A 21,593-nucleotide genomic window follows, 5' to 3' on the forward strand; every position below is an offset into this window, starting at 1 on the left:
AGGAACACTGTTATAGATGTGTAATTACTTATATATAGCATTGCTATCATTAAGTAGTGGCCTTGCTTTGTTAGTAAGGCAAAAAAATTAAAGAGAATTACGTAATCCATCTATCCTAGGCCAAAACAGACCATGGTTGATGGAACTGCTTTCCCATACAACAACCCATCCCACAAAATAGCAGATATACAAAAGTTATATTGCATGCCACAAACCTCTGATCTTAGAGGCTTTTAGGGGGCTACTTAAGGTTAATTACGATAAAAATGGAATGCTAGAGTCTGGGTTGCCTCTTGAGCTACATCAGAGCTGGATTGCCACCTCTGTTCATCTAAATGCTAAAATAATAGTCTAATGCACACATGTATGCCCTTACTGTTGAGAAAACCAGTGCTTTAGCTCCAGGATCGCGTAATTGCATTTTCATTAGCGTTCTCACCACAGCTTCCACTTTGGTAGAATGGCTTCCCTACAAAACAGACAGACTTACACTCAGTAGCATACTCATTATGTGCCTCCAACGATGCGTTTGGGTTTGCTGAACACATGTGGGTTTTGTATTGTTCTTGATACAATGATGATGGTAATATTAGAGCAATCAGCTAAAACATTCCATTGGTTGTTTTGGCGACAGCCCTACTTTCACCACGTTGCATCAGAGTTGATTTTGTATTTAAAACCCGTGATTTCAAATGTCTTTATATTTAAGACTTATAATTATTACTCAAATCATGGGCCTCCATCTTCATTTAGGCTGTATGCTCATACAACCAAGGCCATCTAAAATATCTTTTATATTGTATCAACCCATGCAGCCCCAATAAAAAGAGCAAAGCAACAGAACATGCTGGCAAAGTATAAACAGCTAATAATAACATTTTAAGAAATCTCACTTTGTGACATGATTTATAAACCATAACTAAAGCAAATATATAACAGTATAAAATATGAGCTCAAAAAAGTAAAACACAAAAAAACCCTTTATACACGATTTCCAAGACTACATTAACATAACAAACTCCACTTTTATAACCACTTGTAAGACAAAATATCTCAGATGTTTCATGCTACAGGTGCTTCAATCAGTATTTTGTACACGGGGCGTAACTAGAAACCACAGGGCCCATGTGTAAAAATTGCCCAGGGCCCCTGTGTAAAGAATAGAGTTGGCTTTCATAGTGCATTGTTAAATTGTACAATGACTTTCAAGAAGTCAGTCTGTATAAATTATATATTATCCAGGGTTGAGCGCATCCTGCAGAAGTGAATTCAGATAGTAGAAAGAAACCACAACTTCCCAGTAAACTCTCTTGCTAACACACAGTGGTGTAGCCATAGCCATAATAAAATGTTGCGTCCGCCCTGTGTACAGCACCCCTCCCTCCATCTACCCTGTCCCTCTGGTTGTATCACACTCATGCATACACATATACACTGTCCTTACACACACACACACACACACACACATATATCTTCACTCTCCGTGCTGCTAGTGGCTTTCAAAAGGGAGGTCGCAGGGGCAACCATTCTAATTAATATGTGAGTTAAGTGAATACAGTAGACCAAATGAAAACTCGTTACTAGACTAAAGGTTATATGATCATACTTCATACAGCACGAAGACCCACTGGGATTATCTGGCTTGTTGGGTCTTTACAAAAAAAAGTTTTCTTTTCATTTACGATAGTGAAATAAAATCAGTATCGCTGCTTGCTCTTAACAGAAACTACTGTGGCGTGAAATTGAACTCAAGAGTCATTTTCTCAAACTGTTAAATTATTCCTCTTTCAGTGTGCATTATAATTTAAATAACTAGAAGGGAAAAAAAAACATTTTCTGTAGCGGTCTATTATTCATTATGAGATGTGAAACCACGCACTAATTTGAGAGTATCTTACTTATACCGTATTTGCTCGATTATAAGACGACCCTGATTATAAGACGACCCCCCAAAATCTGAATATTAACTTAGGAAAAAAAGAAAAAGCCTGAATATAAGACGACCCTAAAGGAAAAAAGTTTTACCAGTAAATGTTAATTCATGTAAACTATTTTTTTTAATAAAAGCTATGATTGAGAAAAATATTTTTTTTTTGTTTTTATTTCTTTTATATTTTCTATTGTATTTTCCAACCTGTCCCCCAGTTACGCACATCTGCCCCCAGGCTTGCCACACCAATATGGCACTGTGGCCCATGATATGCCTTTTAACCCTCTATATGCCACTGTGCCCCATGGTATGCCTTTTGACCCCCTATGTGCCACTCTGCCTCCAGAAATGCCTTATACCCCTATATCCCATTCTGGCATTTAGGGGGTTAAAATGCATATTATGGGGCAGAGTGGCATATAGGGAGGTATAAGGCATTCCAGGAGGCAGAGTGGCATTAAGGGAGTTAAAAGGCATTATATAGAGCACTCTGCCTCCAGAAATGCCTTATACCCCTATATGCCACTCTGGCATTTAGGGGGTTAAAAGGCATATTATGGGGCAGAGTGGCATATAGGGAGGTATAAGGCATTTCAGGAGGCAGAGTGCACTATTAAATGCCCCCTTAACGCCACTCTGCCTCCTGAAATGCCTTATACCTCCCTATATGCCACTCTGCCCCATAATATGCCTTTTAACCCCCTAAGTGCCAGAGTGGCATATAGGGGTGTAAGGCATTCCAGAAATGCCCTACACACACACACACACACACACACACACACACACACACTCTCTTACTTACCGGTGCTTCCAATTTCCTGGTGTATTGCCGGGGCAGCGGGTTGACGTCTCATTCCGCGGCAGCCGGAAGGAGGTGGAGTTGGCAGCGGGGGTTTGTATGCGTCCGTCGCAAATACCTTCCCCGGCTGTCAGAGATCAGGAACTCTGGAACAATGATCTCTGACAGTCGGGGAAGGTATTTGCGACGGACGCATACAAACCCCCGCTGCCAACTTCACCTCCGGAAGCACCGGTAAGTGTGTGTGTGTGTGGGGGGGCGACGACAGGAGGATCCAGGTCCCCTGCAGCGGTGCGGGGGATCTGGATCTTAGTCTCCTAATCAGACCTCTATTTGAGGTCTGATTAGAAGACGACCCCGATTATAAGACGAGGGGTATTTTTCAGAGCATTTGCTCTGAAAAAAACCTCGTCTTATAATCGAGCAAATACGGTAATTGGAATTATACAGATTCATTTTTCAAGAATCTTTACACAATTATTGTTCAAGAGATTTTTGTGCTCAAGTCAATAAAACTAAAAACCAAAGTTTCACACAAAGAATAGATACATTCTGTTTTATGTCGTCTGTGGTTTGCTCTCACAAAGATCTTGTGTTCCAAGACTACTTGGTCGACATTATGGCACATATACCGTATTGGCTCGGATATAGGCCGCCCCCGTATATAGGCCGCACCCTAAAAGTTTGGTGCTTTTTTAAAGAAAAAGTTTTGCTGCCACTCTGCCCCCCCCGAGATATGCTGCCACTGTCCTCCCTCCCCGAGATATGCTACCACTGTCCTCCCTCCCCGAGATATGCTGCCACTGTCCTCCCTCGCCGAGATATGCTACCACTGTCCTCCTCCCCCCCGAGATATGCTGCCACTGTCCTCCCTCCCCGAGATACGCTACCACTGTCCTCCCCCCCCCCGATATGCTACCACTGTCCTCCTCCTCCCCCCCGCGATATGCTGCCACTGTCCTCCTCTGCCCCCCCCCCTCGACTTACCGGAGCAGACTCCCGGGTGTCTTGCGGGGCCGGCGGGGGACATCTACGCAATACTCGTATGCAACTTCCGGTGCCGGTACCGGAAGTTGCATACGCGTATCGCGTAGATGTCTCCCGCCGGCCCCGCAAGACACCCGGGAGTCTGCTCCGGTAAGTCGGGGGTGGGCAGAGGTAAAACGTCCGCACGATGTGCTTAGACAACCTCCCGTGGCGGCACCCCCCCCGTGGGAAGTGCTGGCAGGGGAGGCTGTCTGAGCGTATCGGGGAGTAGGATGCAGGTCCCCTGCACCGCTGCGGGGGATCTGTATCCTAACCCCGCTGCCTGCCCGGCGCCCGGGACTGCATGTCCCGGGCGTCGGGCGCTAAACCCCGAATATAGGCCGCACCCCCACTTTAAAGACTTAAAGTGGGGGGAAAAAGTGCGGCCTATATTCAAGCCAATACGGTACTATTAAGTGCTCATGATATACCAGTGTGTACAGTGTGCTGTAGTGTTGCTTGGAAAGCCCAACAACAAGTATGAAAAAATCTGAGAGGTGGGAGCTAGTTGGTTACAATGCCTCATCTTTAATGAAATGACGTGCCAGGCACGTCATTAGTCGTCATCTGACCATTTTTGCGTGACGTGCCTGACACGTCAATGGATGTTAAGGGGTTAAAGAGATGATTTAAACATCAGTATTCATTAAGGGATTTGATAAACTCAAAAAACTGGATCCTGCAAAAATAATTCATATACAGCCCTTAAACACATTGTGTAATCGGATAAGCTTTATCCTGCCCTATAATATCTTCTAAAAATGAATAAATAAAAATGTTACTGGTAATCTAAAAATGAAGCATTCAATGTATGTACCATGATTTCTTAACTCTGATAACACCATGTATCATATTCAGGTCTTCCAATAATATTATAACATCACATTAAGAAAGTGAATTCGTAAAAGGAAATTGGTATCTTCTCTTGCAATGAAAATATGCATCTTATCCTTTACTATGAATACTAAATTGAGGACGCATGTCCTGATCTATATGCCATTACGGGTGTTTGTTCCCAACCGACTATAACTGGCTATTGCATGTTTTACAAATAAATGAAAGTATAACTGTTCTCCACTAGGCATTACTCTTTCTGATCGTTAATATGGAGTCACTTGGTTTTACATTAAAAACACATTTTATTTAACATACTGAGTGTTTGTGGTCAACCGGTTAATGGTTTATTTGATCTGGACAGAGCATTTAACTTACCTTCACAGGAATGTCTCTCTCCTGGTTTGCCGTCTCACTGGTGAAGACGTAGGAGATTTCTTTATGCGACGTGGTCTGCCTACAAATCGCGCACTTGATGGCACTCCTCCGGGTGCCCACGCTGTACTGGTCTATGATGATAGCTACGCATTCGTTGCAGAAGCAATGCCCACAAGTCAATACTGCCCACTAAGGAAGGAATCATGAATGAAAAAAGGATTGTTGATGAGTTTCTTTAACAATGCTACTTCAACTTACCTGGTGTGGAATCTTTAATTTAAACATATTTAAAATATACTTTTTTGGTTTTTGTACTTTTATTCACAATGAAAGAATCAAACAAACAATCACAGGGAATGCACTCTGAATCAAATATAAATTCAAAATTACTGAAAATCTTAATATAGCATTTTTATCTTGACAACTTATTGTAAAATACGTGCCAAATGGACTCCAGTAATAGGGCTGATATGGACCTTTAAGAACAGTAATTTGCAGTCACATAACTAAGTCCCCAGAAACCTACATTTCAATATTGATTTTTTTTTAGCAATGCAAGATTTAGAATACATTTGAGGTCATGAATTATCACAGGGATCACCTGCTTTCCTAGAGGACGAGCACAGATCGGACAGGGTTCCGGGTTCACACCTCCTGTAGTTTTATCTTGGGACTGCAGGAATGAAAGGAATCGAGCGTTATAAATTCTGTTTCATTCATTCATTACACGCATAAGGTACATTGGCAGAAGGAGAAAACAATACCTGGTATGTTAAGTAAATACATCATATTACATAATAGAGAATTCTAGAAAACCAATCACAACAAAATGCCACTTGCAACATTTATTGTGCCAAAATGGGTGAATCTCCCATGCATCTGCTCCTCTATATGCTTGTGCGTTTATTGCTATGTACTTCATTCTGTGTATTTTCTATAGTTTATATATATTTTTTATAACGTACTTACAGATATGCTACTGTATTCTTTCCTCTAAAGATTGAATCACAGAAACGATTAAGACACTTCTATTTCTATGGAAAAAACCTACCTGTTTTAGTGCCACGTGATAGTTCTTGCCAAAAATTATGAAACAACATTTTACATGAATTAAGAATTATTTTATCATGTAGTGTGTGTTTGGCACATGTGCAGACACTAGGTTCTCCTGACTCATTCAGTGAATAAACCTGTAACATCAGGGGTAGTGAGTAAAGGATAAATAAATGTCTATCATGGAAACAATGTTTGGCTTACTAATTCCTGTAACAACTGAAAATAAAAAAGGAGAACTGAAGTTAGAAATACCTTCTCTAAGTTTGAAAGGTAAAGGAGTTGGCCCAATTTTTTCTGTAGCTGAGACCTTGCAACTGCTTTGTCATTTAGTAGCTTCACCCTGTTCTGTTCCACCTGTAGACATATATGTAGACATTTGTGCAAACATACATAAAATACACATCACTGACAATAACAATAATTCTACAAAATACAAGTGAACATACACAGCTTTAAGTGCACAGAAATTAATTCAATGCAACAAAACTATAAATTTCCAGGATGTTTATTCTATAGATTTGCTGCCTACAAAAGCGAAGCAAGTTTGTTAACAGGAAAGCATGGATTCTATCTCAGGAGTTAAAACCAATCATGACTCGTCTTACCTCGTGTGGTTCAATGATGTGAAGAACAGGTGGGTTTGGCTTTGGTTCATCAGGAAGTCTAACTCGGAGCCGCTCTGATGCCATTGCAAGTTCATCAATGGCAGAAACGTGATCTCTCAACACCATCCAATACTCATGAAGTAACTGTGGAAGACACATTAAGCAATATTATTCTCTGTAGTTTACAGCCTTCTTAAATACGGATGTATAGTGTTTGCCCAATGGCAGCAGGACAACCTTGACGCTGTCAAGGGGGAAAGTCTCATAGCAACTGTTACTACAGTAATAGAGCCAAGCTTATGTTTTCATACATATTGCTGAAATTGAGCTGCATGAACACAAAGAGTGGACTGGGAAATAAGAAACTCGCAGCAGTCAATAATCCCAGCCTCAATTCCCAACTTTATAATAGGCAATAAAGATTCACCTTGTATTCCTTTTTCCAAGCATCAAAAAGCTCCAAGAAGCTGGCCCCTTCATCAATCAACTTTGCATCCAATCTGTGAATTCTTGCAAATGATAATATAGCTTTGAGGGAACGTTCCATTTCACTGGCAGCCCAGAGACCCCTGCTTGTCGTAGGCAGGCGGTCATCGACAAGGCCTTCTTCGTCCTCTATCATTTCTTCAAATATAGCAGTCTGGCCCTTTACCCTATGAAAAAGAAGAAAAAAAGCACAAAACACTTTTTAATGTCTAAAACATGCTTTTCACAAGTCACAGAAATAAGAAATTAAACTGCAAAATTATTCACTCCCAGCTTTGTGTAGACTTGAATTATACGCTGTCAGTATTATTAAAGCAGGAGTTAAATGTATAATCAGAAAAGTGAGTAAGGTTTTTCTCAACTTGGCAAGACAGTTTCAAAGAGTTCTTTTATAACACCTCATGTCTGTGGTGCCAAAAATCTTTATCACTAACGTTGTAATCAACACTTAAACTTCTTGCTGCCGAGCAATAAAATAAAAACAAGCTGGTGAGAGAATAAAGTAAAACTCATGTGTGTAACCCACCAGCTTAAAACATGCTTCTGTCGGCTCATCAAAAAACGAATCCCCTTCATTGTGAAGTGGGCACTTACGTGTGGGAGAACAGCTTTGACTCATATTCTGTGAATAATTCATCAGCTTTACAGAAGACACAGCTGTGGGGGAAGAAAAATGGCAAAGGCTGCTGTTAAAAGCACTTCTAGGCGTCTTCAGCCAGCAGTATTTCAAACTAATAATCAAAGTGGCAAGTCTTTGGTCGTTTCTTACTTATAAAACATAACAACAACGTGGGCCACAATCACTGCAGAAACATCAAGTGTTGCTAATTACATTTTACCAAAAATTATACTTAACCTTCGTCTGGTCCAGTATGACTTAGCAAGATGCTTTTAGAAGGCTGATTTGTTTTTCTTTTTGTAAAGTAGGCAGGAAATGGAAACAAGGGGCTACGTTATATATAGAGAGCCACGAAGGTAGTAGAAAGGATACGGGTTGTCCCATTTGACAGATCACTTGTCAAAACCCACCCCATGACCTACACCAGACATAGACTCTAAAATATCTTCAAAATCAAGAAGAGTACCCAGCTGAACTTGCCGCCATTGTCAGGTTTAAACGTATAATGACTTGCTTAACAGTTAACAAAACCAGTCTAGCTAACCAGATCGGAGTATAACTTTGACCTGTCACATACTGATTGCCATAACACTGGAATTTAGTAGTAAAATGGGAAAAGTACAATGTAGTATGCAGCTAAATGTATATCAGAAGAACGCCAGTCACATACATCCACATAAGATCTGTTTTCTTCCCCAAACAGGCAACTGAGCCATTGAGCCCTGACAGCAAAACACTAGACATACTTATTTAAGGGAAGCCGTGCTGGTCGGAGGTGGCAAGCAGTTGCGGCTTGGATAACTTCTTGGGATGGCGGACCCTCTAGATTCTTCACTCCGTCTCTTACAAGCTTTTGGCATTTCCTCAGCTCTTCCATTTGGGTAGTAAGAATGTACTGAAGGCCTCTGCAATCCCGGAACCTGAGCACACATTGTAGCATACGGAAATATAATGTCAAAATAATATAGTGCCTCAAAAAAAATGCCAGAAACACCCACCTTTATTAGAGAACAATAACAAATCCGAATGTAAAACAGCAATGCGTGCATAAATACTTGTGTATATTGATGATGATAATAATAATAGTAACCCCTTAACAGAATTCCCCCCTCTATCATTCAGGTTAACCACACGACTGATTATATATATTATATATTGTCATTATTACAATATTATATATTGCTATATTACACTTGCATGGTATGGCTCTTATGGATCAAAATCAGCCACACTGGACTAAGGCAAGATTATTTTTTTCAAGTTATTGAATGATATTACAGAGTTCTCAGTGTGCATAGTAAATTTAGCCGTATGCACGCAGTAATGCTCCAGACAACGCTCATCTATTATTGAACACGCACTTACTTGTCAGCCATGGACAGCTTGTTAGTTTGCTGTTTGTAGTTGCTGGTTATTTCATTTTGAACCCGTTGGACAAGCTCCTCATCGACTGCGTACTGGATTGCGAGTTGGATCACCTCAAGCCACCAGGGGGAAGAGAAGTGAATCTAAAGAAAAACAACAGGTTTTTTCTTCATTAAATCTCTGTGGATTCCAAACTCATTTAAAAAAAAGTTTTGTGAATTAAAAATGGTTACACGCACACTATAAATTTGGATAGTACCATATATGATACGTTCAGGTCTGACTAACATGGCTTGGGGCATTTAAGCTTATAATCATGATTTCAGCATATGGATGTTTTCAAACTCCATTTCCATTTTTTCCCCTTACGCTAACTGAAATTCTTTTACTCTATTGTAATATTCTACTTAAAAGGAGTAAACCTCTTAAAACATAACTTTTTAAGTAGAATATTAGTTTAGTGAAATTAATCAAAAGTGCAACATGAATGTTAGAATTGCTGCAATACTTTCAAATGTTCCTTTAAACTGAAATAAGAAGAGGATCTAGTCTAATAACAAACAAAAAACGGAAGTATGCTCTTCCTAAGAGCCACTGTTTTGGTCACCCATCCCAATAACTAACTTGCTACGGAGCAGATAAAGCCCAAAGTGACATGGCATTCAACCATAACTCATGGTTTGCTCACATATCAAGTTCATAAAATAGGTATCAAAGGTCTAACTCAAGACACCTGCTCTAAAGTTGTAATGTAAGATTTTATATGCTAAAAACAGGCGATAACCTGTCACATGGACTTGTCCCTCTCACTGAAAATAACAAGGACATATGCTGTAATACCCATGTGAGAGACACAATAAGCCCAACCTAATCTGTTAATCATATCATTATGTAGAACAGAAGTGATTTGTAGTCTCCAAATCAGATGCAATGAATGAGTGGAGTCACGTCCACTCATTCATTGCACTACAACCTACACAGTCTTTTACGAACGTATAATTTACCTTCCTCTGCAGTTCCCGAATATTCTGCAATACTGGCTGTAAAGCCTGGTGAGCTTCAGTGACTTCTGCATTTGATTTGCTCATATAGTGCTGCTGGAGTTGCTTTGCCTGGCAAAGTAAAATGGAAAAAAGTAATGGAACTAGAACTCTGCAGGTAATACAATCCGTGGACTCAAAACGATTAATTATCTTCTCTTTCAAACATAAAGATATAGTACCCATCCTAAAAATGCACTATAATATTAGGACCAGATGAATGTCTATCAGGGATTTTAGTGATTCACTATAGAAGCTATAACTTATGCACAGCTGCCTTGAGCTTTTAAAGTGAGCTGTAGGCCCCAAACCGCTAAAAATAAAAATGGTTCCTATCCTATATCCTCAGAAGCTCATGCTTTAGCACAAAGGGGATTAACTTACTACAAAGAACACTCTAGGTATTTGATAATTATTAAATACACTTCAAATATGTTTTATTGCCCACAGCCATTTTACGTTTTAATTAGTAAAATGGGGTGTCAGGGAAGATTGCCACAGGTACCGTCTTTAATTGATGACCTGCCACTCACAAATAGGCAAGGCAAGAATAACATCAAAATGCGAGATTACTGCGAAGTTCCTTAGGGGACATTCTTGTGTCATTAACAATGAATGCATATTAAAGTGCTTTGAAAGAATTTTAATATATAGTACATTAACCCCTTTGTGACAATGGCTGATTTAATTTTTGTACCCTTCGTGACAAGGCTGTTTTAACATTTCTGCGGTGCTCTCGTTGAGCTGTAATTTCCTTCTCTCTCATTTACTGAACCCAAATATTTTTTTTTCATGACAAGAAAGGCTTTCAGATACCATTATATTGAGCATATCATCTATTTTACTATAAAAAAATATATAAAATACGGTAAAAAAATAGCAAAAAGCACATTTTCTTACTCATCTACAAAAGCTAATAAAATAAACTTACTAATTAGGTTCTACTATTTGTCATGAGTTTAGAAATACCCAATGTTTTTATGTTTTTTTGCTTTTTTCACAATTTCTATGGCAATAAGTACAAGTAGCGTTCAAAACCTTTTTTTTTCAAAACCGGTCATTCTGCCCCATGTGCTATTTGGGCCATCTATGAAGCTGGCCAATGCAATTCACCCCATCAAACCATACATTTTTGAAAACTAGACACCCCAAGGTATTTTAAATGCTATCATTTTAACACTTTCCATGCACTAATTCTACCACCAGTCTTTGTCAAACTTTGTGGTAGTAATTTTTTTGTGTTTTTTTTCCACTTACATTTTACTTCAGGTATGAATAAGTCACTGTCAAACAACACCCCAATATGTGTTCAGCAACAGCTCCTAAGCTCCTTCAGTAATACCACCCATACATAGGTTTGTCTAGTTGTTTGGGGGCCAAAGGGCCACATTTGGGATGTGCGCATTCTTCAATGATGAATTTGACATTTGGTAACTCTGTGCCCATGCCTTATTTGGGACATCTTTAAGCCTGGTCAATCCAGTTAAACCGAACAAACCATATATTTTTCAAAACTAGACACCCTAGGTTATTTCAAACGCTGGTATTTTAACGCTTTTCATGGTAGGATTTTTGGAAAGATACATATCCAATTTTAGAACTTCCTGATTTTGTTTTAATTTAATTTATTTTTTAACATATTTTTTATATAATGTCATGGTGACATTACTGGGGTCTTTTTTATTTTAAGATTTTATCACATTTCTCTTTATTTTCTTTTTAACTATTCTTACATTTTCATTTTTTTGAAATTATATCACTGATCACATAGTGATTAGCAATAATTACTGTAGTCTAATGCACCACCAAACACTAACCTCATCTGCCAGCTTCCCATCACGCAAAGTTGGAGGGATTCCAGGGTGTTTTGCAGAGATGAGTTCCATCAGGTTATGTGTAGAATGCAATCTCTAGAGGTAAACATAAAAAACACTATTATTAAATACAAAGCAAGACCATTTCTGCACCACAATTTACACTCTTGCACTTCCTTTCCTAGCTTGATATGGGTTCTAAGCCTTTAAGAAAAAAAAGTGTTGCTTACAATTTAAACCCCATTTTTACTTTTACTTATCGGAATATGATGTTTCATCCACCTACCTGGGCCCTGTGTTTTGGTCAATTCAGGAGCCATTTCTATTTATATGTTTCCAGCCATGCCAGCCGTGTCTATTTCTAGCAATTACCGTACCTGCTTAACTATGAGACAAGCTTTTTCAAAAAATCGTCTGAAAAAAATTACCTTGACCAAAGTCGTCTTTTATTCAGACCTCAATGCTTTCCTTCCTTCCTTCTCCGCCGACTACTTCCATGTGCCTGTCTCCTTTCCCACAGCTCTGTTTCTCATCTTGCCATTTCTAGTTCTTCTGTTTTCTTCCTTCTGTCTTCTTTCTTTGTCCCTTTCTCCCTGTGTCTTCTTTCTTTGTCTAAAGGAATGGAGAGAGGCCACGTGGGTCCATCCTTTTTGCCAAGGTACTCTGGGAGGCCAGATTAATGCAGACGGTTTCGTGCGGAAAGAGAGGTGCAGAAACACTTCTCTTTGTCCTCAAATCCGTCTGCAATATTCTGACCTCTTGGAATACTTCCGCAAAAGGGTGGAGCCACTGCGTGCACTACCGAACAGCCTCTCCAACATTCCTCCAATCGGATAACATTGTCGATACCAGGGAGAAACGGACGAAGAAATAAGACAGAAGAATAAGAAGAGGCAAGAGAGGAAGAAGAGCTGTAGTTGGCTGAGAAGGTATGGAGGTCATTGACAAAGAGCGTGAGAGAGTGAATGAGGGTCTGAGAGCAACAAAAGCAAAATCAGTGGTTTGGATTTTTTCCCCAACAGGGTTGTGTTATATTCAGGCCCAAGCCATAAGAAATCAGTTTCATGATATGCTAATATGATTATATCTATGGCTGTACCATCAGCCTCAAAATTATAGAGATGTGTCAGCAAGGTAAGGCCAGGGCCGGCCCAGCAATGGAGCCAAGTGGTGTAACCGCTCCAGGCGGAATTTTTGCAGCCCCAAGCCCTTTTTTTTTTATTTTTTTTTTAAAGCCGAGAAGAGAGAGAGGGCGAGTGGTTTTATCTTCTTAAGTTGTCAGTACCCGCTCGGCGCCCCTCTCTCCTCTGCGAGCCCTCTAACTCGGCCTCGGTGCCGGCTTGTAATGTTGAGCGCCGGAAGATTACGTAATTTCCGGCGCTCAGCATTACAAGCTGGCACCGAGACCGAGCAGGGAGACTCACCGCAGGACTGCTGAAAGGTAAGTATGGAGGGGAAGAGGAAGGGTAGATAATGGGGGGGGGGCGGCAGGAAGAGGAAGGTTAGATAATGGGGGGGCAGCAGGGAGAGTAAGGGTAGATAATGGGGGGGCGGCATTTTAAACTTCGCTCCAGGCGGCATTTTGTCTTGGGCCGGCCCTTGGTAAGGCACTGCATTATTAATCAAATAACACACCAAAACGAGTACTTTTATTTATGAGTAAATTTTATTGGCACATAAAATTAGTACCGTGAAGGCAAATGCTCAAAGCTTAAGTGGAGGAACAGATGAATGACCAAGAGATGAGAGGATTGGGAAAGAACAGGGCACTTGGTGGAGCTTTAGAAGGGGACCTCTTGGTTGGAACCTGTTGTGAGCCATTGATAATGATATCTTCACTATTTTCTGTATCCCTTACTTTATCTAATTTTTGGTGTAAAATATAAAATACCGGTGCAGCATTTTAGATTGCCATACTGCACTGTACACTGTGCTACACACTTTGTTTGACCTATAGTTAACACTTTTACATTCATAATCAGGCCTGGACTGGCCATCTGGCATACTGGTCATAAGCCTGGTGGACCAGTGGCCAGCATGGCGGTATACCTACCCATACTGCTGATCCAGTGGCAGTGGGGCCACACGCTGTGTAGCTGTGTAAGTATAACAACATAATGTACAGTGGCATTAGAATGCCAGGGCCGCTTAGCCATTTCTAGTCCAACCCTGTTCATAGTGACACATCATGATTATTGCCTACATGATCATAAAGCTTTTGATAATTACTACTTAAGTTTTTTTGCCACAGGACCCAGAGGCCTTTGTGGTTACTGGTAGAGATCTATGCAGTACTTACTTGTAAAGAGTCTGTTTTCAGTTTTTCTTTGTGCTCTTCTGATGATCTCAAAACCTCTCTATATAACTCTACTGCCTCAGGATATTCCCCTTCAATGAAAAAAAAAAACACCAACAAAATAAACATTGAAACACCACAAAATTCTATAAAACCTACCAATGTTTGGTAGAGTTGACTCAGAAAACATTGCTGCTGTATTATAAAAGGCAGTTTTTACTATGATCCAAGAACAAAACCACACAGCTAAATGCACACTTCATGTACAAGTAAAATTCTCAGTAATATGTTTGAAGGATTGTTGGAAGCACTTCATGCAAACAGATCACTATTTATTCGCTGATACGCACAGTGCGCTTAAATGGCAGAAATAATGATGACCACATCTATCAGTTTGCATGGAAAATAAATATATCTGCTCACCTTTAATAATGTGAATTCCTGCCAGGCCATTCAAGGCACAAACAAGCTGGCGGTGAGCTTCTTCACATTCTGTGCGACATTTCTTCTGTAGTGACGTCAGCAGCTCTTCCATCGTCATTGTGCTAAAACCAAAGGAAAATAAATACATTAACCAAGATTCACTAAAGGATGGTGCTGACGTTTGTTACTTTTCACAAATCTTACATTTTACAATTTCATTAGCTAACTTTTCTTAAAAAGCCATGTTTATATCATGGGGGGGTATTTTTATTTACTTTTCTCAGAATCTATTTGATTGTTCCTCCTCATAATTCAATATTTTGTTCGCTATGTTTCTTAAACAATGAGGGACAATTAACACATTTGAACTGTAAAAAAAGCACATTAAGTTATCGCGGACAGATACAAAGAATATACTTATTCCTACTACTGAAAAACATTTAGTGTGCATCAGATCACACAAGCTCTTGTGTATAAAATGAATTTATTAATAAAGGATGGCAAATTTACCACATTCATGGTAAGCCAAATATTAGTTCACAGAGCAGCACTGATATTAATAATTATACATACTGTGGAAATAAATCAAACTACATTAAATGAGAACGAGGTTTAAAACGAAACCACAAATATTATGTACACTGATGTAGTGGAGCTGTGATAGCTATGATTTTTTCCTTGTTCACTTCTGACCATATGATAATTAATTTTTAACACTGGGGATTTTTATCTGACTTACAGACTAGCATTTTATTAGTAAGCGTGGGATGAAGATGAGGAAGAAGCACCAATTGGCCTATAGAAATAACCTTCTTTGTCGCTACCTGTCCCACAGATAACATAAAGAGTTTCCCTTTTGACCTCACGTGATGAGAGACGTTGAGGGTCACCTTACCTTTTCTGTAGCGGTAGAAATTCCCCTCGTACGGCTTGGGGATGACAGCAGGCCTGCCTCAGCCTCAGCAAGGGATACAAGATGGACGATACGGTACGTCTGTCCAAACTACTGAGTTTGAGAGACCAGTCGGCGATCTTGCGAAGTTTAGCCAGCGCATCCTGGCAACAGACTTCGTGTTGTCTGTGGTAAAAATGCCGCTCCACTGGGGAAAAGTGAAGCCAATGCACTTCTTCTGTTTGTGGGGGGATCTGGATCTGAAAGGATGATACTGAAGCGCTGTTACGTCCTACACACTTTTACATGTATATTGTGGCTTATTATGGAGAAATAATATATATTAGATAATAAAATACTTTGGGCAAATGTGGGTACCGTGACAAAACTAAAATGTCCTAGTTTTTTTTAGAAAATATAAAAGTATAAGTAAAATGATGCAAACAAGTTAGTTTTAGGTCTTCGAGTACTGTCAAGAGCTAAGAACAGAACATTGACCTGCAATTAAGCATATTTTTGTGGCTTGGCTTGGAGGATATTTATTAAAGTCTTCGTGGTCACTATTTACCATTTAGGTCAATCACTTTCTAGAAACAAATATCTGTGGGGGAAAAAAACTGGTTATGCATCCAGTTTACAAATACAGAAACAAGATGTTTTTGGTTTTGACAGAATTCTGCAGGATTGTTGGACTTTACTATATCCTATGGGAATCCTAAACATCACAGTTTACAGCCAGATAAATGAACTTCTTGGCTGGAGTATCCACTGGGAACCCAACATTAAATACATTAAAGGTTTTTATTGTACTTATATATCGATTATGATTCCAACAATTAAATGGCGATGGATAATGAACTTAACTTGTTGTAAGAATGGAAATAACACTTTAGTAATAGCATTTTGAATAATACTTGGTGAGAGAAAAAATAATAATACCTGGTCTATGACATCCTTTTTTGCAGACCTCCACATTATTTTCGATATGAGGCGATATAAAGGCAATGGGTCTTTTCTGTAATATGGTCTGTACAGAAGGTGGTCCCACCAATGTTTAACCCAGTAAGGGTCCACTCCAAGGAACAACACTAGTCCAAATAAATCTAGAACAAAACAAAAACGGTTTGTTATACATTTTAACCCCTAAAGGACAGAGCTGTTTCAGTGGTGCTCAAGTTTAGTTTGTTTAGTGAACCCACACAAATTCTATATTTTTTCAGGACAAGAAGGGCTTTCCTTAGATATCATTATCTTGATCATATCATGTAATTTACTATAAAAACAAAAATCTAAAATATGCTGAAAAACTGAAATTTTTCTGACTTTTATAAAAAAAAAGTGTCGGTGTCACATGACCTTCCAGTGCTCTTTCATAGAAGCCCTGGTAGAAGTGCCGGCAGCAGTAGCGGAGTTTGTCACCAGCTAGACACCAAGGAATCTGAAGCACGGGGACATGTCTAGGGATGCACTGGTAAGTCAAGGGGGGGGGGTAAGAGTGACATATGGTGGGGTATAAGGGCTTTCTGAAAGCAGAGTGGCATATAGGGGGTTAAAAGGAATATCATGGAGGCAGAGAGGCATATAGGGGGTGAAAAGGAATATCAGGGAGGCAGAGTGGCACATAGGGGGTTAAAAGGAATATCAGGGAGGCAGAGTGGCATATTGAGGTGTATAAGGCATATCTGGGGGGCAGAGTGGCATTTGGAGCATTGAAAGGCATATCTGGGAGGCAGAGTGGCATATAGGGGGTTAAATGAATATCTGGGAGACAGGGTGGCATATAGGGGCTTAAAATGGATATCAGGGAGGCAGAGTGGCATATAGAGAGGTATAAGGCATATCTGGGGGGCAGAGTGGCATATAGGGGGTATAAGGCATATCTGGGGAAATGAAAACAAATATTTACTAATAAAACTTTTCGTATAGGGTAGTCTTAAATTCAGGCTTTTTTTTCCCCTTAATTAATATTTCCTAAATCACATTGTGAATAGTAAGCTGGGCTCCATCGATTGCATGGTTAAATGGATTCAATCTGCAGGGGGAGCTCAGAGTTCTCAGGATGGTCTGGAGAGACCCTTCTGGGAACGTGTAAATTTTTTTGAATGGGTGCCGCCATCTTGTGAGAGGCACAATATCTCATTGTGGTGCTTGTGACAGCTCTCCAGACCAGTCACAGTGTGTCCTGGGGTGGGTTTTTGGTCTTGCTAAATACCTCAATATCGAGGCATTTCAGCAACACCGTTTGATCATTGAACACCTCCTAACTTCTTTTAAATCAGGCGTCATATAAATGACATTGAGGCATTACAGCAACATCGTCTGGGAGAAGAAGTCAATCTTAGATTGATTGTTTTCAACCGGATGTTTTTTCGTGACGTGCCCGGCTCGTCAATTGCCGTCGAGGGGTTAAGTACACAGAATATTCATGTTCCATGCCAGAATTCAATATATTAATACTGAACCAAATTACATAATAATAATTATTCATTTCCCACTATAATGTCTCTTAAATACAAAAAATGAGGATGTTACCTTCAAGCCCTCTCTGAACAGGAGTTCCACTCACACACCATCTGTTGATGCCACTGAGACGTAGGGCCATTTCAGCTGCCTGTTGAATAGGACAAACTATAGTTAAAGAGAGAAAAGTGACTTAAATGGCTTAATATAGACAAGACCACCAACTTCCACGGACTCCTCTACAATCCCCTTTAACTTGGTGTACTAAAATGTTAAAACTAGACTTGAAGAGCCACAAACCTTTGCTGTTGTGCACTCCACCATTTGTGCTTCGTCTAAACAAATTCTCCACCACTCAACAGCAACTAGTGGGCTTGGCACGGCCATATAGCGTTTTTGGTTCCGGAACCTTCGTCCATCTTCACTGTTACTGTGAGGAATGTCTACATAGTTTAGCTCAGATCGCAGAACGTCATAAGTAGTAATTACCACATCTTGTTCGGCTAACATCTGAGGTTGCAGGAAGCCATGTTTTTTCACACCTTGATAAACCTAAATGCAAAGTGAATAAAAATGTCAGTTTTACACATCAGTGCATTGAAACTTATTCTAGTCCATTGTGCTATCATAAGCTTTAATTAATGGCAATGACATATATTATATATATATATATAATATATATACACACACACACATGCACGGATATACACACACAGTAATTTAAAGGGGCAATGAAGCAAGCAATGTTAGTGCGCCACATCATGAAAAAGGTGCGGCCAAGCAACTAAATGGACTGCTTTATATAGAAAGACTGTAGAGCACAGAGAGACAATTTAAACATACATTTTCAAGTCAGGTTAGTGGCAGCTAGACAGCAAACATGGATTTGTTAATGTGTTCAGTAGTGAAACAACTACTAAGCTAAGCATGTCCTCACCATAACCCGAAGTGAGGATGATCGTACATGTCGGTTGATTTCATCTACCCACTGGTGACAGATGGAGCTGGGAGAAATGATGAGGGTTGCTCCAGTGGATACAGGCTTCATGGCCACAAGACAATGTGGGCAATAGAATGGTGTGACTCCCAAGTTTTCTTCTTTATAATTTACACACTCTGCGTGTTGCCACAGATGGCACTGCAAGCACTGCACCCGAGCCTTGTAGTCAAGAAGCCCCAACTCACCGCAAATGCATTCGAAGCGGTAATCACATGTATTGAATGGAAGCACAGAACAAGGCTGGGAAGTAGTTTTCTGAGGATGATGGTCCACCTTAACATCTTCTTCCTTTGTCTTTGAGTTAGCTGAATCAACACTATCATCAATGCAGCAGTCACTGAGGAGCGGTGCAGTACTAGGTAAATGAGAACCTTGAACAATTTCCTTCACTTTAAAAGCATCTTCACCAACATCAGGGTTCTGAAGTTCATTTTTTGTCCTCTTATCCTTAGTGTGTGAGCAATAGTCATGATCCTTCGACGTGATATCCAAATTAGGACCTTTGTCCAAAGGTTCTTTTGTATGCATGTGTTTGTCACCGTGTCGCAGCTTTTTTGTAACTTTTATTTTCTATAGTGAAATAAAAACAAATATAGCATATGATTATAGAAGTGGCACAGGGAATAAAACCGTAATATCCTGTTCTTGTGTGGCCACACGCTAAGGGATTAGACGCGTGTAAAATGTCCAAGCCAATGGCCAACACAAGTAATAGTCCAAGAGACTTTGGAGAGATGCTGATCTGGTTAAGCGGATTTCACACTGCTGCTGACCACCACACATTAACCAGACCTGTACAAAAAAAGCCCTGGTCATGTACTCAAGTATTTTGTAGAAGGAACAAGAGGAAAGGATGGAGATCAGAACTGGTGAGTCTTCATGATATAATGGACAAGGACACTCCAGTGAGTTTAAATGTGAGCATTAAACATGTATATTATTCATTCTTATTCTGTTATCTATTAATTTCTAACTTATAGATCAAAAAGATGCCAGGTCCATATCAGATGCACGAAGAACATCAATTGTATGTAATTAATTGACTACAAACCTAGAGAAAACTACCCATAGATTAATAATCATGTATACATACGATGGAACCTCACCATTTTCTGTGACTTGTCTTGGACTTTCTGTTCCTTGTAGTTTTTCCCTAGTTTGAAAGAACCTGTTAAGCCATGACCTTTCACCTGCTCCACTATTTTTTCCTTGATTAACTTCTCCAAGGTCTTTTTAAGAAGCCGGCGGTGCTTTTGTACATCGTACCTGTATATGGCGCTTACATACTTAAAGATAGCAATTATGGAAGCCCCTTTTTTCACACTCATTTCTTTTACTGCTGCCAGTATCATTACTCGTAAACCTGCAAGAGAAAAAATATTGTTCAGGCAACAAGCCCCCCAAAACCCTACGGTAACAACATTCTCAATGAGCTTGAAACAAAGAAAAATTGGACTTTTCAGTTTGTTAGAATAATTACAAAACAAAAACGACCTCTGAGCCATGCCAGAAGCACATGGTCCTGGTTTTTTTTGTTACTTGGCAGCAGCTTAGAACTGCAAAGAGTAACATAGTCAGCATCTATTCTGAAATACGGAACTTACTGGGATACTGCACTTTTTCTTTAAGTTTGCAATTTGACGTTTTCTCTCTTTTCTTCTTTTCGTCTCCAGGAGGGGGTGGAATGAAGTAATTCACTAGTTTGCCCTGTTTAAAAAAATACAAAAAAAAACATGCCAACAGTCTAAGGTTTCTCTTTTATTTATTTTTTAAATGAACCCCAGAAAGAATTTCTGTACAGGTATTAGAAATTAACTAGCATTTTGAAAATCCTGCAACTTTCTTTATAAATTATATATATATATATATATATATATATATATACATAAATACACACACACATATACATACACGCGCGTTAAAACGTTTGGGGTCAGTTAAAAATAAATGTCATTGTTTTAAGTTTAAATGTCTAATTGATCATTAGAAGCACCTTCTGCAATTGAGTGATCCCAAACTTTTGAACAGTTGTGTATGTAAATATATGCACTCATTAAGATTAAAAACATATAGGTCTGGCAGAAGCTATCTAGCTATTAAGGAGTTGCATGTTACATGATGCTCTACATAACCACAGATACTTGTACGTTGGATTTTTGCTATGCATCATGGTATTAGTAGTTCTGCCTCAGTTGAAGCGCTATGTTACCTGTCAAGCCCTCTGATCTAAAGTATTACTTTATTAATATAGGAAATTCACTGGAACCAAGAGGTTCTCATCAAAAACTAGAGTGTCAGAGGCTTAGATGTAATGTAAGGATGTTTTTACTATACTGAGAGGGTGGTAGATCCATGGAACAGCCTCCCAGCAGAAGTGGTAGAGATTAACACAGTATATTTAAACACGCATGGGATAGGCATAAAGCATACCTTATGTTTCTCCTCACCCCATTCCCCCAAGATTGTTAGCTTGCAAGCGGGGCATTCTTTACCTACTGTATCGGTTTGTCTTGGTCTGTCAAAAATCAAAAACTATGGGAAATTTGCTTTGGGGCATCAAACATCAAATA

At 39.5% G+C, this 21,593-nt stretch overlaps 1 protein-coding gene across 1 annotated transcript in view; it reads right to left on the reverse strand.

The window, feature by feature from the left end:
- The window catches only part of SHPRH (SNF2 histone linker PHD RING helicase), a 36,374-nt gene that overhangs the window by 3,385 nt on the left and 11,396 nt on the right, over positions 1 to 21,593 (reverse strand). Inside the window, exons 7-26 of the mRNA XM_053461060.1 lie at positions 20,628 to 20,730; positions 20,130 to 20,386; positions 18,961 to 19,593; positions 18,324 to 18,575; positions 18,096 to 18,174; positions 16,503 to 16,666; positions 15,567 to 15,823; positions 14,672 to 14,793; positions 14,252 to 14,340; positions 11,956 to 12,048; positions 10,103 to 10,210; positions 9,099 to 9,241; positions 8,480 to 8,653; positions 7,709 to 7,771; positions 7,056 to 7,281; positions 6,629 to 6,772; positions 6,276 to 6,377; positions 5,569 to 5,640; positions 4,968 to 5,156; positions 377 to 469 (exon numbers count right to left, since the gene is read on the reverse strand). Of these exons, the coding sequence (XP_053317035.1) occupies positions 377 to 469; positions 4,968 to 5,156; positions 5,569 to 5,640; positions 6,276 to 6,377; positions 6,629 to 6,772; positions 7,056 to 7,281; positions 7,709 to 7,771; positions 8,480 to 8,653; positions 9,099 to 9,241; positions 10,103 to 10,210; positions 11,956 to 12,048; positions 14,252 to 14,340; positions 14,672 to 14,793; positions 15,567 to 15,823; positions 16,503 to 16,666; positions 18,096 to 18,174; positions 18,324 to 18,575; positions 18,961 to 19,593; positions 20,130 to 20,386; positions 20,628 to 20,730 (3,363 nt within the window). The remainder of the gene's footprint in view (positions 1 to 376; positions 470 to 4,967; positions 5,157 to 5,568; positions 5,641 to 6,275; positions 6,378 to 6,628; positions 6,773 to 7,055; positions 7,282 to 7,708; positions 7,772 to 8,479; positions 8,654 to 9,098; positions 9,242 to 10,102; positions 10,211 to 11,955; positions 12,049 to 14,251; positions 14,341 to 14,671; positions 14,794 to 15,566; positions 15,824 to 16,502; positions 16,667 to 18,095; positions 18,175 to 18,323; positions 18,576 to 18,960; positions 19,594 to 20,129; positions 20,387 to 20,627; positions 20,731 to 21,593) is intronic.

The sequence above is a fragment of the Spea bombifrons genome, chromosome 3 (genome assembly GCF_027358695.1).
Source record: "Spea bombifrons isolate aSpeBom1 chromosome 3, aSpeBom1.2.pri, whole genome shotgun sequence".
NCBI classification, from domain to species: Eukaryota; Metazoa; Chordata; class Amphibia; order Anura; family Pelobatidae; genus Spea; species Spea bombifrons.